Source organism: Nymphalis io, chromosome 22, assembly GCF_905147045.1.
Source record: "Nymphalis io chromosome 22, ilAglIoxx1.1, whole genome shotgun sequence".
Lineage (NCBI taxonomy): Eukaryota > Metazoa > Arthropoda > Insecta > Lepidoptera > Nymphalidae > Nymphalis > Nymphalis io.
Window position 1 is genome coordinate 721,123 of NC_065909.1, and position 19,974 is coordinate 741,096.

At 35.2% G+C, this 19,974-nt stretch overlaps 3 protein-coding genes and 1 long non-coding RNA gene across 4 annotated transcripts; 1 reads left to right on the plus strand and 3 right to left on the minus strand.

The window, feature by feature from the left end:
* Positions 1-452: 452 nt before the first annotated feature.
* Positions 453-9,927, minus strand: LOC126777311 (beta-1,3-galactosyltransferase 5-like). The gene is made up of 7 exons (XM_050500314.1): positions 9,906-9,927; positions 6,791-6,968; positions 6,372-6,555; positions 5,149-5,368; positions 4,018-4,140; positions 2,742-2,996; positions 453-502 (listed from the first exon to the last, which is right to left on the minus strand). Exons 1-7 carry the CDS (start codon positions 9,925-9,927, stop codon positions 453-455), a joined length of 1,032 nt encoding a protein of 343 aa, XP_050356271.1.
* A 3,614-nt stretch (positions 9,928-13,541) lies between these two features.
* LOC126777142 (uncharacterized) lies at positions 13,542-14,024 on the minus strand. The gene is made up of 2 exons (XR_007670019.1): positions 13,896-14,024; positions 13,542-13,684 (listed from the first exon to the last, which is right to left on the minus strand). It is a non-coding gene; the product is annotated as an uncharacterized LOC126777142 (long non-coding RNA).
* A 97-nt stretch (positions 14,025-14,121) lies between these two features.
* Positions 14,122-15,857, minus strand: LOC126777108 (replication stress response regulator SDE2). Its single transcript, XM_050500003.1, has one exon. The coding sequence runs from the start codon at positions 15,748-15,750 to the stop codon at positions 15,028-15,030; it is 723 nt and encodes a 240-aa protein (XP_050355960.1). The 5' UTR covers positions 15,751-15,857; the 3' UTR covers positions 14,122-15,027.
* Positions 15,858-18,843: 2,986 nt separating this feature from the next.
* On the plus strand, positions 18,844-19,868 carry LOC126777117 (ubiquitin-conjugating enzyme E2 C). The gene is made up of 2 exons (XM_050500014.1): positions 18,844-19,074; positions 19,148-19,868. Exons 1-2 carry the CDS (start codon positions 18,974-18,976, stop codon positions 19,575-19,577), a joined length of 531 nt encoding a protein of 176 aa, XP_050355971.1. The 5' UTR covers positions 18,844-18,973; the 3' UTR covers positions 19,578-19,868.
* The last annotated feature ends 106 nt before the right edge of the window (positions 19,869-19,974 follow it).

Genomic DNA, 19,974 nt, shown 5'->3' on the forward strand with positions numbered 1-19,974 from the left:
TATCCAATGCGCCACCAACCTTGGGAACTAAGATTTTATGTCCCTTGTGCCTGTAATTACACTGGCTCACTCACCCTTCAAACCGGAACACAACAATATCAAGTATTGCTGTTTTGCGGTAGAATATCTGATGAGTGGGTGGTACCTACCCAGACTCTTTACAGAGAACTCTTTGCTATTACCCCTATTGGACTATGCCGACTCGGTCTATTTAGATATTTCTGAGGAACTGCTAAATAAACTAGAGCGCTTACAGAACACGTGTATTCGCTTCATATTTGGTTTACGTAAATATGATCATATTACCCAGCATCGTAAAACACTAAAGTGGCTGCCAATACGGTTGCGTCGAAATATGCACGTCCTTTTTTTGTTATATACTATAATCTACCATCCTCAAACTCCAACCTACCTAAACGAGCGGTTTACCTTCCGTGGGTCTCATACACCAATCAATTTGAGCTGAGCAAGACAATAAATTGCTGATCCCTCTTGAGTTGCACTAAAATATACAGCAATTCCTTTACGGTTAAAGCGGTCAAACTATGGAATTCCCTGCCTCGAGAAATTCGTCAAGCTGAATCCGTAGCTATTTTTAAAAGTTTGCATAATTATTATCCATCAATATAACTATAGCATGTTGTATTATTACATGGTTATTTATTTCTTATATAAGCTTATATGTATTTTTTTTTTTGACGAGCCGGTTGGCGTGGTTGGTAGATAATTGCCTTTCACGCCGAAGGTTGTGGGTTCGATTCCCACCCAGGATAGACATTTGTGTGCATGAACATGTCTGTTTGTCTGAGTCTGGGTGTAATTATCTATATAAGTATTTACAAAAAAAATAGTATATGTAGTATATCAGTTGTCTGGTTTCCATAGCACGAACTTTGTACAAGCTTAATTTAGGATCAGATGGCCGTGTGTGAAAAATGTCCCAGGATATTATTATTATTATATGTATTTATGTATGCATGTAGAAGTGTATATGTGTATAAGAGTATGTATGTTGGTATATTACATATTTGTATTAAATTTATAAGCTTTCAATAAATTATAAGTATAAGTTCTTCGCACACTATGGCCGATTAATGATTCTGGCTGACAAAAAAACATAAACATTTCCCTTTACAGAAGTTGCCTAGAAGAGATCACTGTAAGATAATGTATGTACTACTTGTTATGATATGTTTGTAAATTGTGTGCAATAAAGGATTACCATACCCAATCGTGACGTCACAGGAAAGATTGTACTACAGATTAAATAAAACAAAACATTCGAGCAAAAAGTTTATTCACATATAGCCTTACTTATAAACGTTACATAACGGTTGTTTCATTAAAAACTTCTCTATCTCTTTCTATCAGTATTTATTTAACATTCGAAAGAAGAAGACAGCATTGTTTAAGTAACCACTTCTTGTACCTTTATAAGTAAGGATATTAAATTTTTAATAAACTAAACAAATCAAAAATAATTATTTATTTCTAATATTTACATAATAATATAAGGTAATCAAATAATTGAGATCAAATAGCACTTTGTGTCTGATACCACAAACTTAAAATATAGCATAAATTAAAAGTACTTAGGTCATATTTACAATCGCCAATTATATAAACAAGATATATAATAAAAACTTCTCAACATATATACTGTTGAATGGTGACGAACGACTTATGACGCGTGTGTTCGTGTATTACTCAGATAGCCGAGATGGCCCAGTAGTAAGAACGCGTGAATCTTAACCAATGATCGTGGGTTCAAACCCGGGCAAGCACCACTGAATTTTCATATTTTTAATTTGTTATTATAATTCATCTCGTGCTTGACGGTGAAGAAAAACATCGTGAGGAAACCTGCATGTGTCTAATTTCACTGAAATTCTGCCACATGTGAATTCTACCAACCCGCATTGGAGCAGCGTGGTGGAATAAGCTCCAAACCTTCTCCTCAAAAAGAGGAGAGGAGGCCTTTAGCCCAGCGGTGGGACATTCACAGGCTGTTACGGCATATAACTTTCTGACATTTCTCGAACGTTTTCTGCTGTTCTGTATTGAACGTTCTGTGATTTTCGAGTTTGTTCTTACAGAATAGTCTTGATACTCGGTGATAGAGCTTTGTGCAAGCCCGTCCGGGTAGGTACCACTCACTCATCAGATATTCTACCAGCAAACAGCGATATATAATATTCTTTTGTCCAGGTTGGAAGGTTAGAGTAACTACAGTAATAAGGGACATAATATCTTAGTTCTTAGTTCCCAAGGTCCGATTAAATACACACCTTAGTTCCCAAGGTTGGTGGCGCATTGATGATGTAAGCGATGCTTAACATTTCTTACAATGCCAATGTCTATGGGCGTTGGTGACCGCTTACCATCAGGTGGCCCAAATGCTCATCCGCCTTCCTATTCTATAAAAAAATACAAACATACTACATTCCTTCGAAAAATATAACAATTTATAGCTTTAAAAGTAAGTTGAATTGAAATTGTTGGATTTGAATATATTCGATACTGGTATCCGCCCACGTGTGGGGGGGCACGTGCTAACTATACTAGTCCATACCCTTGAAAGAGTATTCGAAATTTAAAGATGATCGATTCAGAAGTTAAAACGTGTAAGCGTAACAAACAAACGTAAGTTAACATGTGTTCTCGTTCCGTTCCACTAAATCAATACAAAAACCACTCACTCCAAATTGCAGAGCTATTGTGATTATTAAAAAAATAATCACAATAGCTCTCCGCCCCCGAGCTCTCGATACTCGGCCATACATCGCGCATCTCCCCCGCCGCCAGGCTGTGCGCGGACGCCAGCCCCCGGTACAGGCAGCACCCTCCCCCCAGCGGCTTGTAAGGGCTCAGCCTGCGCTCGTGGGTCAGGTTGAGCCCCAGTTTTAGCTTCGCCACGAGATACGTGAAGTAGACGTCCTCTAAGTTAATCATCGGCACCTCGAATGCCGTCTCCAGTATCTTCTTTATATGTTTACCTGAAGAGAGACACATCTACTTTGGAACTGCCAACCAAATGCCACATTTAAATATATACAGCCATTCATATAATAACTTCAATCACAGCTGACATGTTAGACGAGGCGTACGAACCCCCATTTCCTTTCTAAAGGTTTCCACGGCGAGAGAAAAAAAAAAAGGCGTGAGAAATGATTTTTATATTACAGGCGGACCGGCAAGTGGGTCACCTGGTGGTAAGTGGTCACAACCGCCCTTAGACATTGGCGACGTTTTTACCATATATAACTTTGTTAACTAAGATTTTGTCTTGTGTCTGTAGTTACACTGGCTCACTCGCCATTCAAACAAGAACACGTCAATACCCAGACACGCTCGCACAAAGCCCTACCACCTAGAAACACATTAAGTACGAATAATTATAAAAAATGAATCACATGTATACTATACATTATAAACGGGACAGTAATTGTGACTGTTGTCTCTGTCTATCTATTATATGTCTATCTATCACCGCTAAACAGATTTTGTTACGTTAAGCCGCGGACGAAAACTAACACAAAATATAAAAGAGTAAGAACTTAAAGCTCTCGTCATCCGCCTGATCTCTTCGAGTGACCCATCACATTGAGAGAGTAATGGAAAATAGAATACTGGTGGTAGGGCTTTGTGCAAGCTCGTCTGGGTAGGTACCACCACTCATCAGATATTCTACCGCAAAACAGCAATACTTGATATTGTTGTGTTCCAGTTTGAAGGGTGAGTGAGCCAGTGTAATTACAGGCACAAGGGACATTAGATCTTAGTTCCCAAGGTTGGTGGCGCATTGGATATGTAAGCGATGGTTGACATTTCTTACAATGCCAATGTCTAAGAGCGTTGGTGACCACTTACCATCAGGTGGCCCATATGCTCGTCCGCCTTCCTATTCTATAAAAAAAAAAAAGAATATGTTTGCACTTACCTCTCTGATACTACCTTATTCATTTCCTCTATAAAATATTATCAATATATAAAAAACATTACGACTTATACACTCACCATTTATGAGATATCCTGTCCCGGAGAGATACTCGGAGATGAAATCTTGTCGGTACAGCCACCGGGGCGAGTACCACTTGCTGTACTCGTCGCGATGAAGGTAGTTGTTCATTTTCCTATATCCTAATAGAAAAAAAATACCATAACAAATCCAAGGCATTCTATTATAAATATCGAGTTCTGCAAATATTCCTAGCTCAAAGAAAAGTGATATAATAAATAAACAGTAAGGTTTTTAAAAAGTTGGCACCTTATTGCGCTTTCATATCAATCGTTTGGTGTGGCACTGCCGACGGTAGCAGCATGAACCGTCTACCTTGAAGGGCTATACGGCTACAGTGCTACTGTATATTACAGTATGTCCCACCACTGACAAATATCGTCCATTGGTTTTAGAAATCCGTTATTTCTGAAGGTCTGGAGATAATTCCACCATGCTGTTCCAGTAATAAATACACTTTTTTTATAATTTGGTATGCGGACGAGCATAAGGGCCACCTAATGATAAGTGCTCACCAACGCCCATAGACATTGGCATTGTAAGCAATGTTAACCACCTCTTACATCGCCAATGCGCCACCAACCTTGAAAACTAAGATGTTATGTCCCTTGTGCCTGTAATTACACTGGCTCACTCACCCTTCAAACCAGAACACAACAATACCAAGTACTGCTGTTTTGCGGAAGAATATCTGATGAGTGGGTGATACCTACCCAGACGGGCTTGCCAAAGCCCTACCACCGTAAACATATGGTAGGACCCCTCATTATATTCATTGACCGCTCAAAACGAAATGAATTACAAATACAAATTAAACAGACACACAAGGTACATGACATCTTATTTACAATGTAATATATGGCATATTTCTTATCGAGCCAATTTTAACGAGGTGGTAAACACTCACTGTCCAGTAACTGCCTAAAAATGTCCTACTGCTGGGTTAAGGCCCCCTCTTTTTAAGAGAAGCTATAGATCTTAAACCGTGGCGTTGCTTCAATGGGTGTGGGTGGATTTTCATTCGATATATGCAAATTCCCCTTCACCGCGTTTGGACCCAGGACTTCTGCCTTATATATATATATATAGCCAGTAGATAAAGTCAGTAAATATATAAAAATGATAACTACCTACAAGATCTTTCCCCGAAGTCTCATCCAAAACCAGTTTCATCGTCCAAGGGTTCACCAGCACATCGTCATCAGTCTTGAAGAGCATGAGCTCCGTGGGGCAGTGCTCCAGGGTCCACTTCAGCATGAGCGCTGTCTTCAGAGTCAAGTTCTGGTAGTGATCTTGAAAATTGTATATTATAACATCACTATACTTCTTTGCTTCTACGTAATTATCTACCTGAGCGAAAAAAATTACCTAGTGAAAACAGTAAGTAGAAAAATGAAGCTCGACACATCCTTATTTTATTTTTATCGCCGGGAAAATGCGTTACGCATTTCACCTACGGGAACAGTGGGAGGGGGGGATATGTGGAGCTCGCCGGTGTCCAACGCGCCAAGCGCACCCCGTAAATCGGAATACCCACTAAAAAACCAGCGGTACCCTTTCCGTCTTAACGTAGAGCGCCACAGGATCGCTTTCGCGTGCTACCGTGAAGCTCGACACGTCCTGAGTAACTTACACTACCGTCTTTTTGCTTTTAATATTAGTCTTTAATATAGTATGTCTTAGTTTAATATTGGTAACTTTGTTTATTTCATTTTATATATTTTATATAGTTTTTTTCCAAAATGAATAAAATATAACTTATATACCTTCAACATAAGTACTAAACGTGTACTAAACAATTTATTTATAATTAATTTATTTATACATTTGTTTGAAGTGAGACTTCCTAGGCGGTAATTCGATAAACGATGCTTCACGTCTTGGTACATTTTGTTGCGTGAGAAAGAAGAAAAATATTGACGTAAAGAGAAAGAGATGTATATATTTCGCTCTGAAAGAAAAAACTAAAACAAAAGAGAGCGAAGTATACACAACGATACAAATTTTATATTGTTACCTTTCTTTTAAGATGTGCTCTGTTTTTCTGTCTCTCACACTAAATTCCATATTCTCTAAAACTAAAATAGTTGCATGAGGTGCAATAGGCGCCATTATCGCTAAAGCAAAGATCGTGCAGTCCTGATGTACAATAGATAGCCAATAGGCCGCTTGATAGTAAGTGATCACCACCTTCAAACTTGAACACACCAAGTTCAAGACAGCAAGCAAGTATTGCTGTTTGGCGATCGAATAGGTGATTAGTGTGTGGTACCTTGTGTAGTGCAAACTGTCTTGCCGCAAGCTCTATAACCAAGTACGTGAGAAGGGCACGTCAATTAAATAAACCGCTTACCATTAAATCTTCCACAGAGGGTCCATTCAAACCCATTATGAAGTACGTCGGCAGATGCCTCGCCCACGTGCTTCTGATCGCCTCTCGTTGCTCGAAGCGAGACGGCGATGACGTCACTAACACTAAAATCGGTATGTCCTTTTTCTGTGAGCACACAGTGGACGACGGTTGGATGAGAACGTCACTGCAAGGAGAATAATACGAGATAAATGATAGATTACATTACAATAATATATTATACTGGCGCTTTACGGCGGCTTCGCTCGCGTCCAATATGAAGTGCTTTCATACAAATGTTTATCCTTCATCAACACCTTAGCAGTAAAATTTTCAAAATTACTTTCTTAGTATTAAATTGTGATGGCACTACCCCAGTAGTCAGTCAGATTTTTAAAGAGTTTAATCTAAACATATCTTACATATTATCGAGGTAGCTCTTCAAATTCCTGTTCATTCTCAAATGGTCCAGCTGCTGCACCGGTAGTGGTGGTAGAAGCGCCCTGCCAGTGGGACCGGCCAGCCACCACGCGCACAACAGAGACGTTAAGGTCATCGTTATAAACGCCAATCGAACCGTTATACCTCTCTTACGTGGAACTAGAGGATAAAAATAACACACTACAAGCAGTTCCAGTCTAAGCAGTCCGAAACTCGTCGATCATTCCCCGAAAATAATAATTATGTGTTGAAAAAACAAATCCAACTCCGAAAAAACTCATCAACAGCCTCGTAGATAATTCTACTATCGGTAAGCAAAACGAATCGTTTTTAACTTGTATTTTTGAACTCGTGTCTCTCTCGTTTAAAACTGCAGTGTCCTCTAGCCCTTCACCCACATTCGTGGAACTTAACCGAAGGCTGTGAGCTTATATGTATGGGAAAACACCGCTGAGTACTAAATATGTTTGTATGTATGTGGAGCTGCTAAATATGTGTTTTTAATAAACATCGTAAGAAAACCTACTCGCGGCTAAAGCAATTCTACAACATATATCCACCGACCTGCTGGAATGAAATAGAATGGAATATCTTGATAAAAAAACTTTAAATGCTCTCTTTAAAGCCAAGATGGCCCAGTGATGAAGAACGCGTGAATCTTAACCGATAATCGTGGGTTCAAACCCGGGCAAGCACCACTGAATTTAATGTGCTTAATTTGTGATTATAATTCATGTCGTGCTTTGCGGTGTAAGAAAACATCGTGAGGAAACCTGCATGTGTCTATTTTGACTGAAATTCTGCCACATGTGTATTCCACCAACCTGCGCTAGAGCAGCGTGGTGGATTTTTCCACCAAACCTTCTCCTCAAAAAAGGGAGAGGAGGCATTGAGCCCAGCATTGAGACATTCACAGGTTGTTACGGGTCTCTTTGATAGGAAAAAATGAAGGATGCCAATACTGGTACTGCTTATATCTTGATCGTTTTGGTACTGAGATGAAACTATAATATAACGGCATCTTAATGGAGTATAAAACTTTATATCATACATAAATACTTACTCAAATATTGCAGACAAAGTACGCTTTTGTCACCCATTTATCTGAAATCATATACTATAACATTAAATATATATATATATACATACTAATCAATTCATATTAATGTCAGTTACTTGTCTAATTTTTCTAAACGCGTATGCTGTGGAGGATCCGAGTAAAACGATGATTTAGGAGTATTCGGTACATTAAGATTTATGGTCACTTTAAACTTTACTTTCTTACATTTAGTTTGTTAAATTATTTGTTTTTTTTTTATTTTATAGGCAATCGGACGAACAGCTGGGACACTTGATGGTCACCACCACCCTTAGACATTGGCGATGTAAATAATTACCATTTCTTACACCGGCAATGCACTAACTACCTTGAGAACTGAGATATTATGTCCCTTGTGCCTGCCTTCAAACCGGAACACAACAATACTAATTATTGCTGCTTAGCGACAGAATATGTGATGAGTGGGTGGTACCTATCCAGACGGGCCTGCACAAAGCCCTACCACCAGTAGGTGATTGTTTTAAAAATAAAAAGTCAAGGTCAAAAATCTTTATTAAATTTAGCGTTACACTTGCTTATTGATTATGATAAATCTACCACCGTTTCGGAAATAAACTGTTCAGACCTGAGAAGAACCGGCGAAAGAAACTCAGCGGAATTTTTTTTGATGATTGAAATGTTTGTTCATTTAATCATCAATTATTTAATATATTTTTGTTTTCTTTATAGAATAGGAAGGTGGACGAGCATATGGGCCACCTGATGGTAAGTGGTCACCAAACGCCCTAAGACATTGGCATTGTAAGAAATGACAACCATCGCTTATAGCCAATGCGCCACCAACCTTGGGAACTAAGATTTTATGTCCCTTGTGCCTGTAATTACACTGGCTCACTCACCCTTCAAATCGGAACACAACAATATCAAGTATTGCTGTTTTGCGGTAGGATATCTGATGAGTGGGTGGTACCTACCCAGACGAGCTTGCACAAAGCCCTACCACCAGTACATAATATAAGTATGACCTTTACCCTTTCATTATATAAAAGCATTTCGCGTTCTACACGATTAAAAATCTACAGAATACGCGTTCACACAAACCAAAACTTCAGACCTTAGTACAGCAGGGACAGTATTAGACTTTTTATTTTACTAAATTACCGAAACCATATTATGCACTTATTCGAAGATCCTGTTGTAGAAACACCACATATGACATAACAGACACACAGACAATTGTGTTTTGTTATACGATTCACATTTCTAGGGAACGTTTATTCCTGTGTCAAAAATACTATATATATTGAATATTACATAACTTGCTCGAATAAAACACACTAGTACACCGAAATCGTAAAACACCGAGTGAAAGCTGTAACACCTGTTACAGTTATACACTGTTTACAAATCGTCTTAAGGCCTGGAGCATGCTAGTGCATGCTACGAGCATGCTTAATTACTACCAGGTAGTACGTTATAAGAAGAGCAGATTCCATGGTAGAGCAACCATGTGGCTTTTAAATGAAGATCGCAGATTCGGATACCTAATATATAAGATACCACCAAAGCACCGCTTATTTATCACATTCTTTAAATTGAAGTAAAACATTGTGAAGAAGCCGAATAAGCACACTACCTTTAATAAACTTAAAACTGCAAAACTGGATGGAAATCTTAATTTCAATAAATCAGATCTCTATTTTTTTAAGCAATTTAATTCATTTATAATAACTCATTGCTAATTCAATAAACATACATTTGACCATGAAAGAGCATGCTCTTTTGTACACATACAAGTTCGAATAATCTTAGAAGCATACATTTTATTAAAAAGCATCTGCGGGAAATAAGCGTGCTGTTATTAAGCACGTGTATTCTATGCTCAATCTTTATCAACATCTTATTAGCCATTTAACTCGAATACAAACGACTTGTCAGAAGTGTTAATAATAAATAAAATCATGCACTTTTTGTGTCTCACTCGCACTCGTTGTTCACACACGATATGAGTACATGGCCATATATACATACATAACATATGCATATATACTTTCGCATTTATAATATTTGTATTCATATAGTATATATGTAACAAAGTATATTTAAAAAAAAACAAAGTTCGTTTATAAAAAAATACATTTTTAATTTTTTACCGATTGCGTATTCACGTATCGCAAAGGGATGAGTCATGCGAGCCCAATAGATAAGTAAGTTTCTATGAGTATTAGTACTGGATAGACTATTTATTACTTTTATCCTTTTTCGCACAGGATCGCCGTTTTTCTTCATTCGGACAGTGCATGCCAGTGTTAAATCATATTGCGAAAAAAAAAAACAAACATAGATATCTAAAAACAAGTTTATACGTACCCGTTAAATATTTAAATGAAGTATCACAGCGTCATATAACTATATAACAGTATGTAAATAACTATATGTACAAGAGTCGAACGTAAAGGGTACATCTACTAAGTTATTGTTACTATAACACAATATTATATTAATAAAACATATTAGTAATTATTACTTCACAGTTTAACTGTTCAGCTATAACTACCGATTTAATAAACTAAAGCTGTCGATATGTTTTTTTTATCTATTATCTTTTTGGAGCTTATCTGTCTACGCCCGAAATCGATAAAAAGTGACGAAAGGTGATCTGTGTAAACACGATATCATTGCGTTTCCGTTTCCCTCTAAGATAGCATATATATAAACACAGAAACTATCCTTGAAAAATTCTAGCTTGTCGTCATCAAGGAATGAGCGACGACTTTAGGATAGTCAAATCGGCCCCCTGTTTTTAATAAACGACCCGATATATCAATCAATCATCAGTCAAACGCAATCCATTGCTGGAATCCTGTCGGGTACCGTCACCTTCATCAATCCCTGGATAAAGGGTACACGGTCTCGATAATTAAATCGAAATTAAAGATAAGCCTTGCGAACAGAAATAGTTTAACAGTTAATTTTTACGTCATCTAAAATACGCTTTAACAATCTACAACATGCTTTGTTGCACACCATAACAGATAACAGCGAGACAAAGACACACACATAACGAATACAAACAACTATTCACGGTATAGTGCGGTATTGAAATGTGTAAAATCCGTATTAAGCAAAAAAAAACCATTAAATATTTACGCTATGGCCGAAACAAACATGTTTTAAAATTACGATTAAACAGAAACTCTACCTCTGTAAGTTTATATGACTAATTGCGAGTTACCATTTGTTTGTTTTAATCTAAATATTCAATGTGTAACAGGCATTATGTACGTTAAATAGGCAGATTTTGAAAGATTTTCGTCACAAAATGAATTTCACGCAAGCTTTGCCAGTATGTATTATAAGTGTTATATATTCATATTCATTCCTAATTATATTAATTGCGATATACTAGTCTGAATCAAAATATGTTTTTCAACGAATCACGATAACATTTCACGGAGAGCAAAATTAGCGCGAAAACTTTATTTAAAAATAGTTGGTTTACCTTTTACACAAATACTTTTCTAATATATTATATATAATTAAAAGTTACTGTCCAACCACTGCACATTCATTAATCGCTAAAATAATATTAATTCAATTAAAATCCACTTTTAAATAATCAATCATTTCTTGAAACCATTATTTTTAAATTGACAGTTTTAATGTCATTCACATTATAGTTATAGGAGCAGGCTTTATATAGAGTCTATATAAAGCCTGCTCCGGGGTTCCTCAAGGGTCACACTTAGGACCTTGGCTCTTTAATGTCTTCATTAATGATATTTGCGATACGGTACATTATAGTAGAGTATTTTTATTTGCGGACGATTTAAAATTAACAAAAGTAATAAACAACTTAGCTGACTCAGAGCTCTTACAGGTGGATATTAATGCTATATATAATTGGTGTAAAAATAATAAAATGGAATTAAACGTCAGTAAATGCAAGCATATAAAATTTACGCGAAAGCTCAATATAATCAAAACAATATATAGCATTGATAACATCAAGTTGGAGGAAGTTTTTGAAATAAGTGATTTGGGTGTCATTTTTGATGACAAGCTTACTTTTGTCCCGCACTTCAATAAAATAATTACGAAAAGTTCCAAAACGTTAGGATTTTTAATTAGAAATGGTAAACACTTCACGAATAACACGAAAAATATAATCTATAACGCTTACGTGCGTAGTGTACTGGAGTACGGTAGTGTAGTGTGGAATCCTTGTTACAATGTACATCGTCTGCGTATAGAGAGAATACAGAAGCGATTTGTATATCATCTATCCAGAAACAAAAAAACCTCATACAATAAATCTAATAAAAATTACAGCAATCTCTTGAAAGACTTTAATATGGATAGTCTCTCTGTACGCAGACAATTATTAGATCTCTCTTTCCTATTTAAGATAATTCGTAACGAGATCGACTGTACTTACTTACTTGAAAAGATATACTATCGTATTCCAAGGCGCAATGTTCGTAGTTTTCTGGGCACTTTTGATGTCAGAATATCAAAAACGAAATTAGGATGTAATGCACCAATGCCTAGATCATCACGGTTGTACAATGGTTTTTGTCAAGATCTAGATATTTTTAATGACTCTGCCATGATTTATCGTAGACGGGCGCTAGAATTGTTGAGAGATGCAAATAAATAATAAATAAATAAATAAATAATAAATAATGTTATCTTAATTTTATTTTGTATTAATTAGTATATTTTTAGTAATTTTTTTGTAACGTAAACTTTGCATGAATTTAATGAATTATTTAATTTTAATTTGTACCTATATCAATTTCAAACTATTTGTGTTATTAATTTTAATTTTATTAAGTGCATGTTTATTTTTTTATGATCTTTAATTTGTACCAATTTGGACTTTTTTTTTTTAATCTTTCTACTCATGTTGCTATAATTATGTGTTAATGTATTTTTAAAACAAATATTGTAATTGTTGTGGCTACTTTAAAAAGCTTCACATGTTAGCTATTTTCACTAAATTGTTTTACATTTGTCATTAAAACATGTAGTAGCTACTAGTGGTCCTTAAAATAAATAAAATTAAAAAAAATAATAAAAAAAATAGTTTCATAGTCTCCTCAATTTGTACGGGATGTAAGATGTCATTAATCAAAAAATAACAGATTTTCTTCTAAAGGAAAAGGAAAGATCTTCTTCTAAAACTTAAAACGAATATATAAAATTAATTAAATAATTGACGGCAAAGATATTTTTTATAAATTACAATTACATTTTTTATAAATTGTGTATATTTAAATGTTTGAATTAATTATTTAAAATAAAATCAGTTAATGCACTTAAGAAAAATAAACTTTATTTGAATCAACAAATTATACTAAATATAAAAATATTCTATTAATATATAATCTTTGGTTGTACACCCTTAGCCCTTTAATTAATCATAAGAAATTATTTTAAAAATTACATACATACTTCTTTTTACATGCATATATTGATTATAAATGATTTCTGAAATAGCATAGCTTTTACTTTTAATTATAGTAAAATTATTTAAAACTAAGTCTTATCTAAAGTAAATTATCTGTATCCATGTTATAGAACCTCAAAAAAATATGTATTACAAGCAACTATAACAGTAAACAGAGCGTAGAGCTATTCTTTAATTTAAAAACATTATGTTGGTAAAGTAGCGCGATAGCGCCTACCAGAAAAATATAGCATATTCTCTATTCCTCGTCAGATGGCTGTTTCACCCAAAAGCCCCATGGAGCGTATCCATCGTGCTTTGTTGGTCCTCGGTAAACCTTAATTTGTACGCGGCCTACCTCATCTGAAAATAATGTAGGTATTGTATTATAATTAAGTTATAATGTAAATATTTAAACAAAACATTATCTATGTGTATAGATATTAATCAATGTTCGTAATATTAACTCGATTTAATAGCACTTTGTTTTATAATCTGTAGTTATGTTAATATTAGTAGTTTATCAAAAAACGAAAAATATTAAAATATTTACAGCACTTTATTATAACTTTACCTTTTCTGTCATCAGCTATTTCGTCTCCATCATCGTACTCTGATTCTTGAGGTCTGGTCGCGACCATTGCCAAGAGAGATAGAAGAAACAGGGTACACCAAATCACTCTCTGTAATAATTTAAAAAAAAAGTAATAACTGTCTTCTCAATATATCGAAATCAGTCATAAATGGTGTTGTTACAAGAGTTTAATGAAAAGTAAATGAATAAAACAAAGAGATTTTTAATACAACTGAATTTATTTCATAATCTTACATTATAACTCCTTACATATTGTGATTAAGTGGCAGTTTTTGTCGTTTTGAACCTCTAGCAACTTAGTTGTAGGTGAACAACAATGAACCAAATATTTGGTTAAAATGTCAGTCTATTTAAAAAACACTTTATTACTAAGATACAATTAGAAAAATTTGTAAAAGTTTTCCCTCTAAAACATTATATTCTTTTTTAATGAAATGTGGAAAAATTAAACAAGGCTTCAAAATAAAATTATTTTTCAAATAGTAAGACATTTTATATAAACAGAAATAATTTTAATCACATAGATACGACAATCTTAGTTATATACTTACAAAGACATTAAGAAATCATTAAAATAAATAACGATACATGTAACAATAGTTTTTGATTGTTGGCAAAATATTTTGCACTCAACTTATAGAAACACGATTAATGCAATATGAATGAACATTTCTTTTTGTTTATTTATTTTTACAAAGAATGTTGTTCTGTTTTGTATCAAAGTCCTATTTGTTAAATTACATTATATAGATGAGCAAATTTATTGTTAATTTTTTTTATATAATAATTATTTTTTCCAAGAATAGATAAGTGTTATTTAACTTATCCATTAATTTATTGTTTAATTTTATATCTAGTGGCTTACACTATTATGATATTTAATAATAAAACAATTTTCATTTAAATAAGTGAGTTTTTTTGGTTGTTTTACTTATCAAAAAAGCTATTTATTATATATTCAGGTTATATAGAAGTAATGTAAGCTACAATAACTCAGTTATTCATATTTTCATTTATAATAATATAATTTAGTTTAATCTTAATGTATATTTCACACTAATGATATATTATAGTTGGTATATCCTAAGTCGAATATTTAATTGCTATATAATTAGGCCTTACTACACTCCGATGCTCGGTCAGATTCATTTCCACTGTCTGTTGAAACAGTTTGAGCCGTATTTATCTTGAGTTTTTCCTCTTCATCTTCGCTTAAAGATGAACAGTCTGACAGCTCAGCATCTATCCATAATTTGGGCTTCTTTTTATTTTTACTTTGATGATTTTCTATTTTCCGCTTTGTTCCTTCTTTGGATGAACCTGCTGCTTGCCAACCAGCATCCACAGCTGCACTTACACGTTCAGGTAGCTCTTCACGCTCTTTTTCATACTCTGGATTCAAATTGACATTTATTTTTGGTTCAGCAATTAACCGTTCCAACTTTTTCTGTTTCCTTTCAACAGCCTCCCGTTCGCGCTCGTCTTGACCCTCCAACCACTTTCTTAATCTTTTCTCTTCGTTGATATCACGTAACCGTCTCCCAGAAAGATCTCGACACGCTTCCCTATTTGTGGTTTTCTCAATTTGCGCGCCAATAGCACGCAACATAGATCCGAATCCTCCTTTCCCACCAACGAGTCTTGTGTAAATTCTGACGACATTTTTGGTATTTTGCAGATTCAATGCATCTGTGGCTTTTTTACCATTAATAACAACGAATAAATCTTCCGAATGAACACCATATTGTGATGAAATAATGCTCTTCAAATCCGATACATCTGTGCACTCAATATTCGACAATATATAATTTTCATAGTAAATTGTTGAAGCCATTATAAAAGAAATATAACTATTTACTATTAATATTTGAAATAATCACAAAACAAATTGCAAACGTATTTTATCTTCACAAACAATTGACGAATAATAAAATAACATGGCATAAGTCATGAAATGACATAATGACAATGTCTAAAAGCAAAGACACAGATTAGACAGAAATCCGTAAAAGAACCGAATAAAATAAAAAAAAATTAGTATGTACTTACAGTCTGCATAATTCCTCCAAGATAATTAATAAATTGTAATTTATTTGTTTATACTTAAAGCTTAAGAGCGACTGAAGGTTTATCTTAACCGCTCGAAACTTTTATAGATTATTCACACTCTAAACCACATCATCTACCGTTCACCCCAATTTCACGCGTAATTGAACATCTAAAGCACAAAAGAAAGTGAAAGTTTGCTATTAAATTCTTTTTATGTTTTATATACGTACTACGTTTTCTATTTAGAGGACTTACAGTTTAATTACACGCATTAAGGTATTTAAAAATAGGCGGATATAAATTATGCCCGTTGGACTATTGATTATCTATATCTATACTAATATTCAGACTATTATATATTATCTGCCTCGTTGGTCTAGTGGCTTGATGTAAGGCTGCAGACCCGGAGGTCCTGGGTACAATTCCCAGGTCGGGCCAATAAAAAGTGTTTGGGTTTGTCTGTCAGAAAATTCTCAGTAGCAGCCCCAGTCTGGAAGTTGGAATTGCGTACACACCCGTGCCTCGGAAAGCACGTAAAGCCGTTGGTCCTGCACCTGAACTCTTTCCGGTCGTGTCGGATTGCCATCGCATCGATTTATGAGACTTAGAGAATAGAGAGTGCACTTGTGTTTGCGCACACACTTGTGCACTACAATATCTTCGGCATAGTTGGCTAATCTCTCTTTAGATTGGCCGCCGTGGCCTTTATTATTATACTAATATTATAAATGCGATGGTAACTCTTTGACAGCTATGTTCGTTATAGACTTGAATTCTGTTGTATAATCTGAGCACCTTATTACAGGATAAACATTGACAGAATTGAGCGAGTTCAAAAGCGGTTTCTGAAGCATATGTCGTTTAGATTTAAAACTAGTCAACATTCATATAGTGAGAGGCTTAAATATTTTAACAGAACAAGTCTTGAATCTCGGAGGTCACTTTTATTTCTTACTTTTTTATATTATATTTTAAATAATAATATTGACATTCCAGAGTTATTGGCCATACCTACTATTTACCGTAACCGTAACCGTAACAGCCTGTGAATGTCCCACTGCTGGGCTAAAGGCCTCCCCTCCTCTTTTTGAGGAGAAGGTTTGGAGCTTATTCCACCACGCTGCTCCAATGCGGGTTGGTAGAATACACATGTGGCAGAACTTCAGTGAAATTAGACACATGCAGGTTTCCTCACGATGTTTTCCTTCACCGTAAAGCACGAGATGAATTATAATTACAAATTAAGCGCATGAAAATTCTGTGGTGCTTGCCCGGGTTTGAACCCACGATCATCGGTTAAGATTCACGCGTTCTTACCACAGGGCCATCTCGGCTTACTATTTACCTCGTAGCAATACAGGACGAATAGGTAATCTTTTACAGACAAGAACATACAGGACGCAATTAGGAAAAATATCACTTATACCCCGTTTATCAGATTTATACAATAGTATTAGTTCTCACCGCATGGTGGCGGGGTTACGGGAACGCGTTAGCACACCACCGCGACCCCACCTGCGGCCGTCGCTTTGGGTGAGCGACACACCTGTTGTTTTTTATTGAGGTTTTCTCCTCTCGACCCGGCCGGTGAAGGCAAGGCCCTCGGTCCCACCACAGGCTGGCGCCTGGATGGGGAAACGAGTTTGAGAAGGCGGTGACCGAAGTCTGTCCGCCCAGCATCGACACCGAAACTGGACGAACCCGCCTCTCCCTCCTCCTCTACTCCTCTACTCCTCCTGTCTCCGGCAGCCCGAAAGGACTCCAGAGACCAACTCCTCCTCTCTCCGGCGGCCCGAAAGGACCCCGCAGTCCTCCTATTTGCCACGAAGCCGCTCGCTGGTCCACTCTGCGCAACAGAGAAGTCCCAGGAGCGACACTTCCGCCGCGTCAGTCTCAGCCGCGATCGACAAGCATTCCGGAAAAACATCGGATTGCTGGTCGACCCCGTTGCCCAGGGTGCACCACGTGGAGGTGACTGACATGCACCCCACCTAAACAGATGCCCTCGTTGAACTATCTTGCAATCGACCCAACTTGACTTATTATTCACTGACTTATAATTTTTTTTTGTTCTCTAAAATTGCTTTTTTTTTGCTTTTCTTTTGTTCTCTAAATTAATATGTAAGTTTATATAAATATTCAATCTTAATGTCAAATCTTAATAATAATTTCAAAATATTTTTAATAATTTTAGTGATGTTAATGTATTTGTATTTTTATGGACTTGTAAATGTTAACTATTAACTTTATTCAATGACTATGTATAATGTGATGCTTTTACGAATGATGTGATAACCTATAATTACTACAACATTTGTCAAAAAACCTTTTCAACCTCTATTGAACTGTATAACTAATGTATCTACTGTTGGTTGTCCAAAATAAAATAAATTATGAAAAATGTCAGTCTGTTATGCCTTCACAGCTAAGCCACTGAACCGATTATGATAAATTTTGGTAAAGAGTAGGTACTCAAGGAAGGACATATGCAGTATGTTACTTTTATCATTCCTATCTTCTGTCAACCACCCCTTTACCTAACATGTAAACGGGTCAAAAGTAATATTATAATCATATAATACTAATAAAAAGATACATGAAATATTAAGTTTCGTTAAAATTTATTATTAAGCGATTATAAGCATTTACATTCTGTAACAAAAACACTAAATAAATATTCAATTAATATACGATAGAATATTGGATAGAATGAATATAAAAATTAAAAAAAATATCTTATATACAAAAGATAAGTGCTTTTTTGTCAAAGCCTATAATAATATGTATAATATAATTTATTGATTTTCAATTAAAATTAACTTGACACATTCATTTCAATATTAAACCACTGTTACGTGTATAGTCTATGCTCGTTGATTGACGCCATTAGTGCTTTGCTGTCAAACGAATGAAATATCCAATAAAATTTGAGCTTTTTAAAATTAACAGGAAGTCGTATTCTCCTAACAGACAACGAGTGATATCTTATTTCGATTTTTTGGAATATTATGGCTCAAAATATTAACCCTCATTACGCGTCCTCGTCGAATCCCGCCAAACAGAATGAGGACACCATCAAATTAAAGGATAATCACGCTGTTAGCAAACGGTAAGATTTTTTCATATTTAATAATTATCATTCTTTATATTGGCAAATTACTTACTGTAATCCGTTCTGACAGATTGCAGAAGGAACTTATGGAGTTGATGCGATGTGCAGACAAAGGGATATCAGCGTTTCCAGAAAGTGAAAATCTTTTTAAATGGATTGGAACGATCAACGGTCCACTGGAGACCGTTTACGCGGGCCACAAGTACAAACTGTCCCTGGAATTTCCAAATTCATATCCTTATGCACCACCTGTAGTGAAATTCTTGACACCTTGCTTTCACCCCAATGTAGACGGATGTGGATCAATATGTTTGGATATATTAAAGGACAAATGGACGGCTCTTTATGACGTCCGTACAGTTTTATTATCGATACAAAGCTTGCTAGCTGAGCCCAACACACAGAGTCCCTTAAATCAGCAAGCATCATATCTATGGAACAACCAACCCGCCTATAAGAAATATTTAGATGAATTTTATAATAAGCATAAAGACTCATAGTTCAGGTTTTGGTCGGCTGAATGTTGAGTTCGATTATATTTTGTGTTGTGAATGTGATGACTGGATGGGAGTGGGCACGTTAAATTCAATTCGTATTTGTTACAGATTATAAATTCTAAGTTGAAAAGCGCTATAGATATTGTTAAGTTGAATTGTTTCCATTTAATTTGTTTTATTTATTGTAAACACTACTTTAAAATTCTGGATGTATTACTTATCACTTAATTCTGTGAGAGATGTGTATTGTGAGATCACTGACAAATACAATTATTTAGTTCAATTCTATAAATTGTTTTTTTTTAAAATCACTCATTTAATACCTTATACATCTAAAATTGTTGCCTATTATAAAATATGAACATTACAAAATGTATAAAATTCATAAATAGTAATGCCT